This window comes from Prunus mume, linkage group LG1, assembly GCF_029339155.1.
Source record: "Prunus mume cultivar Tortuosa linkage group LG1, ASM2933915v1, whole genome shotgun sequence".
NCBI lineage: Eukaryota > Viridiplantae > Streptophyta > Magnoliopsida > Rosales > Rosaceae > Prunus > Prunus mume.
Genome location: NC_142698.1, coordinates 20,449,848 through 20,460,010, shown reverse-complemented (window position 1 = coordinate 20,460,010; position 10,163 = coordinate 20,449,848). Strand labels below are relative to the sequence as shown.

The window sequence follows — 10,163 nt, the reverse complement described above, 5'->3', positions numbered from 1 at the left end:
GACTTTCGACTCCCTCTGGAGCAAAACATAATCAAATGGACGAATTTTGGAGTAATTCCAGTTGGAGGACGTTCGTGAGTCACTTGGCTTGATCGTATCAAAATTTAAGACTTTTCTACCAAGCGGTTATTTTCTGGCGATAAAATAAAGGAGCAGTGCGCGGTGCTGGAATAATGACGATTTGAGCTTTTATTGTGTTTTGGAGCCCAAGATGACCTCAGATGGGTTCGTGGCCTTCTGGAGAAGTGTTCGGAACGTTTTTATCTTTAAAACGAGCTATCTTGGGCCAGATTTGGAGGAGATTTGAGACCAAAACGTGGCTGGGCAGATTTGGGCAGATTCTCCTAATCCAATTTGGATTTTATATCCTAGTATTATCTTATTTTAACCTAGTTTCCTTGTGGGGATTGGGCAGCTAGGTTTTAGGGGGTATTTAAGCTCCTTTTCACAGCAATTTAGGGAGGCCCTTTTGACTTCTCTTTTGGCTTTTGAACGCGACTTTTGCTAGGATTTTGGAAGAACTTATACTTCAAGGTGTTTTCGATCTTTATTATTTTAATGAAGAACTTGATTATTTTTATTGTCAACATGCGTAACTAACTCTCTTTTGCTAGGGTGAGGCCACGAGCCTTAGCAAGAATATGTAGTTTCTGTCCAATTTGCTTATGATTATATGCATGCAGGTTTTCGAATTATTCATCACTGGGTTAAACTATCTAAGTGTCTTGATGCTTGATCACCATTAGGATGTTTAGAAAAGTAATTTGATGCAGTTTTGGTCGGAGGTCGGTCCCTGAAATTGACGAAGGCTTCTTGTGATTAATATGTGCAAGTTCACTTAGGATGAATACCACGTCTTAAGGGTTGCATGGTTTTTCAAAAGGTTTCATAGAACTTAATGAGTCATGTATGTTTAGATTTGATCTGAATACCACAGACGGATTGCATGTGTGATATACGCTCTATGTTGGGGGTCCAAGTAGGCATATATTAGGAATACCTAACCTTCGAAATATGCATGTATAGGTCATAAGTAATTGGGGGAACTATATAGAATTGTTAAGGTGACGGCGGATCCCTAGTGCTTTCTTAATTTGATTTCTAAAAACACAACTGTTTCTCTTGCTCTTAGCTTTAATTTTGCATATTGCCTTATTTTTATTAGTTAAATTCCTTTTAATTTAAGGTCTTCAAATCAAACATCTCAACTTTCTCTTTTGCAATAATTAATTAGAATTTGGTTGATACGAGTTATTTAATAATCCCTGCGGAGAACGACCTTGCGAGAATCATTTATACTACAATAACCTTGTCATTCTTGCAAGTTTTGTAGGAGTTTTAACCCTGTTTGCGCAGGTACTAAAAAGCCTATCAGTACTTTTAAAAGTGCTTTTACTGTGTCAACCAAACACTCAACAAGAGCGATGGAGCGAGCTTGATCCTCTAACTGCTGGAAACATCAAGCCTAAGCACCTTCCCCTCCATCACATTCTTCTTGATCCTAAAGAACCAACTTAGGCAGAGCGAGCAAGCCTCTCCTCCAATTGCTAGAAACATCAAGCCTAAGCACCATCTTTTCCATCTTGTTCTCTCTCACACACACACACACATTCTCAGAAAGCCCTATTTCAGATATGAAACACCCATCCTCTCAAGGCAAGTTGAAATCATGGTCATCACTTTATTGGTGAGAAACCCAAAGCACGAGTAACCCCATTCTCATCACCCAAAATCTCAACCTTTAATTCTTTCCTTCTGCCCTTTTTTTCTTCTCTTAGAACACCATGCCAAGCCCTAAACATCACCCAAGAATTTCTTCAAGTCACCATCCTAAGATTCAAGCATCAGAATTAACTTTCTCTGTTTCAAGAAATCATTTCAAGCTGGTGGAAGCAATTTTAAAGTTGCCAGAAGATATAGTCTAGCTACGATTCCAAGCTTTTCCCTTTCCAACTCTCTATCTCTCTCTCTCTCTCTCTCTCTCTCTCTCTCTCTCTCTCTCAGTAAACTTATGGGCTCTTAGCTCCCATGCCACAAACCTCTCATGCCAAGCCTAGTTGTATCTTGATTCACCAACACAAGCTTTCATACCAAGCATGTACAACAACAATGCACCATTTCCAACTCTTTTTAGAGCCGTCGGAAGCCCATCCAAACAACAAGCAGCTGTCGAAACACATAATCCACTATGTTTTAAGCAAAGCCCTTTCAACGTCTGCTCAACTCTATCGTCGAGCAATGTCCTTACAGCAGTTGTTGTATCTTTCTCATCAAAACTTGCAATGTACTGAGGAGCCATTGAAGAATATCAAAGCACTCCCTAAGGCTTCAACTCTTTCGGGGTATTTTAGGGCCTGGTGCTGCAAACTCATACATGGATGAAAAAGAGCTTAGTCTACAAGCCCATTGCAACTCTCAACAAAAAGACCCCTACAATGTGCTCATTCACTGTGAATCTCACTCCGCCCTTCTTTCTGCAACCAACCCTGCACTGCATATATATTGCATTGCATATAATTTATTAATATTTATACCGAAGGCAAAGTAAAGAAAAGAAGAAAGCTAACTAATATATATTGTAGGGAGCTACGTGTTGGAAAATAAGCTGAGAAAGGTCAAAATTGTGCAATGGAGTATTTAACCAGCCTCCTCCGGCGACATTATTACAAAGAGCCAAGTTTTGGTGGGAACAAGTTGGTTGCAGTTACTACAATGGACTCGTGTATTATGTACACTTTTGATAAAAGTAGTTTAGAACATTATCCATTACTATTAGGCCATTACCCGAGTCTCTATTGTCCTATTCGATGTTTTTATTTTGCTAGATTTATTACCCATATAAAGAATTTAGCATTTTCAGAGAAAACACAATTTTACCCCTATATTAAATTAATAGAGAAAATGTTGACTTTTTGATTGAGAAAAAGTTTGAAAATTTCACTTGTACCGTTGCGTAGAGTGCGACGAAACGAGTTCGTAGACATGTAGTAGGCTCGAATCGAAGTTATAACGAAGAAATTACGATCCAATATGTTGAGGGGCAAAATGGTAATTTGCCATGTCAGATTTTAAAACCTCTGTCTCCTCCCCTACGCGCACAGACCTCTCTCCTCTCCCTCTCACTCTCGGCCCGATCCCTTCTTTCTCTTCGAACCACCACATCCGGCCATGGCAGGGCACGGGACCGGTGCCAAAAGGATCGGCCCGACCCTCCGTTGAACCCAACCCTACCACAACGCCAGCCGTTGCCTGGTTTGTCGGAAAAAGCTTGAGAACGATCGGTTTTTCATGAAATTTCGCCATGCTTGATCTCTCTCCTCCAGTCACCATTTCCAGCAAGCAAGGTATGAAATCTCATTTTCTTTTCAAGCTCTAGCTGATGGTTGGATAGGATTTGATAAATTTCTAGTGTTGATAGTTCGATTTTGGATTCAAAATTTGGCCGGATTTCAGGTTGAGGTTCCGGCCACTTCAGGCCATTTTTCGGGGTATGTCTAAGAACAAAAGTGGCTCCAATGGATGTCCTGAACCTAGGGTAGGAAGCTTGGTCCTTGATTTTGAGATTTCCCGGTGAGTTACTTTATGTCCTAAAATGATCTCCTACTTGTCATGAGCGCGTAGGTGTGCTCGAATTCCATTTTGGATACCGTTTGAGCGTCGAACGGATTTTGCCTATTATGCAATTTCCGGGTTTCATATGTTCGGATCATTGGATCGAACTCGAATTCATGTATGTTGATCTAGGTAATTTCAGGATCGTATAGGGTTTGTCATATCATAAAATGGAGTTCCGGATACTCTGGAAATGCCAACCCTATGGCTAGGTTTACAATAATTGTCTGATTGTGTGATCGTGGATAATCTAACCGTCCGATCGTGATCAAACTCTCGAGACATGTGTCCTAGGCATGTTAGAACATCTAGGAAATCTCGAATCGAAATTTTGAGGTTGTGGACCCTACGAGGTCCTGTGTTGACTTTTTTGAGACTTTATCGCTTTTAAGTCCCGAGGTACTTTTAGACTGCTCTAAACCTTGGGAAAAGCTACTATGATCATAGAAATGATTGTAAAGTTGGTGCACGTACTTCTAGGAACCCAAGGCCAGGGTTTCGATGTTTGGGAAAAATGCTTAAGTGGAGCTGAGGAAACCCCTAAGAGTATGAGCATTTATTTATCTGTTTATTTATCACTTGTATATACATTCATATGGGTAATTGTGTTGTAAGATTATAAATACAATATTGGAATGGTATGTTAATAAGAGATCGATATGGTTAACAAACTGGCTAAGTATTTAATACATATATTCAGTAGTTGAAAAGGATGAATCATAGCCCTTGGCTTTTATCATATTGTGGTATATAGGGTTCAGAGCAGTCTAATGAAAGTTGATATGAATGACGAGTTTTGGTTTTCAAACCCACCACGAAGGTACCCCCTAGTTGCTTTGAAACAGTTTATCCTTTATTAACAGTGCCCCACGAGTTTGGAGACACCTGAACCGTGTGGTGAGATGAAAGGCGGCTTGAATTGAAGTGGTATCTCCAAGACCTGCGAGGATTGCGGCTCGGATTGAAGTGGTATCTTCGAGGCCTGCGAGGATTGCGGCTCTGATGGACTTGGTGTCTCCGAGGCCTGCGAGGAATGCGACTCGGTTAACTTTGTGTTTCCGAGGCCTGCGAGGATGGAATTGACGGTAATAATGGAATTGATGGATTAGGGCGCCTAGGTGGAGAGAATTTAGATTTTAAGATGCTTTTAAACTAAATTGAGGATTTTATACAGTTACCATTATTTTCTTAAGCGTCAAATTTGTTTTACAATATAGATATATATTTATTTATGAACCTTACATGAGTTTCAATACAAGGATACAAGGGTCTTCAGAGCTTATAAATCTTTAACTTATCTTATTTTATTTTGTTTGATCGTATTTTATTATGTTTATTTATCTTTATCTTTTATTATTCTATATAGTATTAAATAACTTAAGTTTTTCTAGCATATTTTGCCCCACGAGTCATAGAGATATCCAGATCATGTGGAGCGAGGATTACAGGGCAGGACATGTTACCAATGGTGTCACAAGGAATTGATAGTTGTGTTTTCCAAGAGTGATTTCTTGAATCTAAATGCTTTATTCCTTCATTTAATTATATATTGTCGTGTGAGTAATGCCATAAAGCTTGGAACAGAAAGCTGAGATGAAAGATGAGAACAATGTGTGGCTTGATCCCTTACTAAGGGTACATAGGCAACCTAGGGTTCTAGGTGCAGCCATGAGGTCAAGTAATTAAAGGTAGTCCAGTTAAGTTATTATAAAATCTAGCATTGTTCTGGGAATGTTTTAAGAAATTGAATTTAATGTTGTTAGTAGAATGATTTATTCGTTTCATTGAGACCTGAGGCCATAATGTTGTGATGCTTGATTTCTTGGATATAAATTGATTTATGCTGAACGCTTGGGTTGTATGAATGTTTATTGACAAGTGAAAACTTCGGGAAATGTTCAATTTACAGGGGAGATTTTGCCGAATTTTCAGCAGAAGTCAAACTTGAGATAATTGTATTTTGATTGGAAGGGCAATTAGGTTATTTGTGCCCGACAACTGCCAAGTGTTGGACACGCACAGGGTTCGGCTCGGATTCCAAAGTGAAAGTTGGGTCAGTCCTGTCGGTATTCTATATGTATGTATGTATTTTTCAATAATACATTAATTTTCTGTACACGTCTTCGGTTCTGTGATTTAAATTAAACCCGATTAGTTAATTAATTAATTATTTATTTGAATTATTTTTAAAATTCAAATATCATATAATGTTTTTGTTTGATTGAGTTTGTCCTTATCTGATACTTGTTGGAATAGGTATTATCCACTTTATTTAATCACAAGCCTTAGGTCTGTACAATTACATCAAATTCGTAGAGAACATTCATATCATCATTCCTGTAAAGCCACATAGATAAACACACAAATTTCACCAGAAATCAAAGCCCTAGTGCTATGACTTTGATTTAGATAGTTGTATCTTAGTGGAGTAAACACCTGCAGAACTACAAGCATTAAATAAGGCTGAAATTCTGTTTCAAGGACATTGCAATTCTGCAAATTATTAGAATAATATTAATTGTTGTTCCTCCAACAAGTTTCACTCAAGAGAACAAGTTAGATCAAAGGCAAACATTCCCACAAAAAAAGTATAAACTAATGCAACTAGGAGGGTACTTTTTTTCAATAAAAGGTATTGCAATTCTGCAAATTATTAGAATAATATTAATTGTTGTTCCTCCAACAAGTTTCACTCGAGAGAACAAGTTAGATCAAAGACAAACATTCTCACAAAAAAAGTATAAACTAATGCAACTAGGAGGGTACTTTTTTTCAATAAAAGGTATTAGCCGCGTGGCTAGACTATGGTATTCTTTAAATTAAAAAAAATAGTATCGCCACGCATCTACATTGGTTTTGACACTGTGGGTTCCCACCCCCTTCTTTCTCTCCCATAGCCGTTCGGCTATACTCCTAGGTATTTTTCAAAGCGTATAGCCGCACGGCTATACCTGGGTAATTTGTTTTTAAAATAGTACAGCCGCACGGCTAGACTTGTTTTCACACCTAGGAGGTCCCTTTTTCTTCTTAATTTATAAATAGTGTAGCCGATCGGCCATAAACTCGTGTATTTTCCAAAATAGTATAGCCTCTCGGCTATACGGGGGTGATTTGTTTTTAAAAATAGTACAGGCGCATGGCTTTACGCTATATATGTAGAGGTCCTTTTTTTTTCCAAAAAATATTTTTCCCCGATTTTCTAATAACGTCGCTAACCTATTGATACCTCCAAATTGGTGTGTATTCTTCAACACTACTCAGAGCAGCTGTGTTTATTCCATATCCCCCCTGGCTATAAAGATTCCCATAACCACAAGCACCACCTGGATAATGCATCACCACCCCCAATTTGGCTGGTAGATTGATCAAGTAGGGAGGGAAGATTACATGGACAGGCTAATGAAAGGTGTACGTACTGAAACGAAAACCAAAACCAGCACGGTCAACAATCACTATGCACTAGTGAAGTACGAGATGTAATACAGATACAGTAGTATAGCTTGACTTGGTACTGATAAAGGATAATCAAGGAAAAAAAAGATGGAATGCATGCATTGTTTATTTATATGCAGAGATGACAGATCCGGAGCGGAGGTAGGTATGGGATGGGATGGGATTGGAGAAGATTAAAGAATTATGTAAATGGCCAGATTATAGAACATAGTTAGAAAGATGGACATAACAGTATACATTATTAGCAACAATCAGATGCCCAATTTGACCTTACTGATTGATGAACCATTTCTGTACCCCATTATTTGATAAATTTTCACTTTTTCTCTGTATAATCTGATTTACTTTTAGGTTGGCATTTGGATGATGAAAAGCTGTCCTATGACCTTTGAAGTTTTATCCTAAATTAGTTAACATGGTAACAGAGCAAAATGTACCCACATTAGCATGCTCTTCTTGCGACACTATTTCCATCATGTTTTACGCAATGCTTTATTCAGCGGGATCATATAGGCAGCTCCTTTTCCACTTACACATGCTGTGCTGGTTGTGTTTATATGAAAATACTCTATATTTATTTAGGTCTACATCAGGCTTAGAGGATATATATACATCTGTCATCGGCATTGAGGTTCTCGCTAGCTGCACCAAGTGAGAAAAATGTGTTTGTGATAAACTAGTCAATCCTTTGTGATGATGTCCAGTACTGATCATTATTATTAGTCTTCCTTGTCATCGGCATTGAGTCTGTTCTCTACGGAGAGCCTGTACCTGCTGCTCTCACCTGATCATTATTATTAGTCTTCATACCACGATCATTTGATTTATGGTTTCTTTCAAAAGAAAATTCATTGGTTTGGTTACAACTTATAACCACAAATATTCATAGTTATTGTTATAGTCATCACTCATCCTCGTATCAAACTTGAATTGATTATGCTGCCACTTCCATTGTTATTCTTAGGAACGTTACAGACAACACATCTTATGGACGGACTATCAGTCGTGAATTCAGCTTACAAAATTCGAAACAGAGGAGATTATTAATCTTGAAGATCATGGTTGGGAGGGTTTGTTGTGCAATGTGACAATTGCAGCACCATGATATATAATACAGACACTAATCCTATTGCTTTGCCAAAAATAATAACCTGCACTAGAAGTAGCAGTAGTTTTGGAAGCTGTTGACGAATTATAATGTAAACCACTGGCACTGCTGCTTTCTTATTAATAATAAATAGATCTGTGAGTGAGAGATCACAGTGCATGCATATAGTACCATTGGCATGCATATATATATATATATCCATATAATTAATTATTAGTAACAAGTCTTGTCTGCATTTCATCATGTCTCTCCTGAGCTCTCTTCCTGATCATGAGATTTTGTCTCTTCATGTTCATGACGTCGATGATACCCAGCTTTTGATCTTTACCATTACCACCACCAATATGATGTAGAGGTACTGGCAATGGCATGGCCTCTAGCCCCATCAACTTGGCTACCACTCCTGGTTTGCACCACACCACGCTCTCCCCTGCTAAAGTGGCTGGCAAAGGCAATCTACTAGTCTTATTATAACTACTACTACTTGTATCATTATCATCATCCTCATATAATGCTACTTTCCCTGATAGACGACCACGACAGTCTCTCCTAGGCCTGCTGCAACATACGTCTGATTTTCTTCCACCACCTGCACCAGCAACTAAGCTGTTTCTGAAGGAGGAGCGGTACATGGCATCCTTGCCATCAAGAGAGAAGCGAGGGTACTGATTTAATGCATTCCTTGCAGACCTTAAGATATCAGAATTGTTAACGCAAGACATTCTACCCTTGTAGTACTTGTTCTTGTTGTAGTCTTTCAGCTTTGAATACTTTGATCTTGCTGCTATCTCCTCCTCCAAATCTAACCGCAATATCATCTCCTCCAACGTCGGCTGCGGGCTTTTCTGATGATGATCGTGAATATGATCATGATCTGAATTATTAATATAATTAGAAGAAGCAATATTATCAATATTGTGATTAATATTTTGCTGCAAATAATAATCATAATTAGTGGGAGAGCGAACAACAGGAACTGCTGGATTAATAATATTATTGGTGGAGGAGGTATCAGCTGCAGTAGAAGTAGTATGATGATGATGAGCGGCAGCAGCAGCAGGGCCAGCGGTGCAGCTGGTCATCTTGTGATGTTGGTTGAGGGTAGAGGTTGAGCCATCGTCGTTGCAAAAATTTCTCAACCCTTTCTTCATCTTGGCTCCCAGAGAGTTCTTGATCAGAAACAAGGACAGCTGGTCTCTCATTGATCAGACAGAATATATCAGATCGATCGGCTAAGCTGCTCCTTACTAACTATATATATATATAGCAACTAAATCATCTAGCCTAGCCTAGCCTTCAAATAATATATAATTTTTAGCTAGCGAGTGCAGCAGGGGATCCGATTCTGATTTCTGAAGAAGATGAGGTGCTGGATCGAGATAGAAATCAATATGTTATATACAAGTTAACGTGAAAATTGTGGGAGCGGTGGGGTGGGATTTTACTTATGCTATATTTTTGAACCAACCAGCGCCTCTAGATACTAGATAGAGATAGCCTTAATAGCATTCACATGACAAAAGCGAGAGGCTTCACAAGTTTTGCCCTTCCTCCTGAGCTGGTCTCTGCAAACTCATAATCTCTTTACTTTACATCAATCAATCAATCCAATAGCAATCTGTCTGTCTATACGTACGTCTCATAAATTCATATACATACATATATATATATATATATATATATATATATAGACATAGTAATTAACGATAATAAATATAGTGAGTATCATGTATGGTAGCATGGTTCACGAATTTTTTTAATAAAAATTATAATGCTATTGGGCCGCATGACCCAAGTAGCATGCATGCATACATCAAATTCAAATGCATGCTGGAGTTGAACAGATTAAAAGCTCCACCCTTTTATGCTCAATTGCTGATGGAAATCTTGTGCACAATGTATCATTTATCTTTTTTGGTCAAAGTAATAATATTGCAAACAAAAATTCAAAAATTTAAAATAATTATAAAAAAAAAGAAGAAGAAGGAAA

General features: G+C 38.2%; 1 protein-coding gene across 1 annotated transcript; it reads right to left on the bottom strand.

The window, feature by feature from the left end:
* Window positions 1–8,257: 8,257 nt before the first annotated feature.
* LOC148921257 (uncharacterized) lies at window positions 8,258–9,587 on the bottom strand. The gene has a single exon (XM_089041391.1). The coding sequence runs from the start codon at window positions 9,373–9,375 to the stop codon at window positions 8,380–8,382; it is 996 nt and encodes a 331-aa protein (XP_088897517.1). The 5' UTR covers window positions 9,376–9,587; the 3' UTR covers window positions 8,258–8,379.
* Between the last annotated feature and the right edge of the window lie 576 nt (window positions 9,588–10,163).

Bases quoted from the DNA above. Each gene is read 5' to 3' on its own strand.
- LOC148921257 (XM_089041391.1), bottom strand. From the start codon at position 9,375: ATGAGAGACCAGCTGTCCTTGTTTCTGATCAAGAACTCTCTGGGAGCC.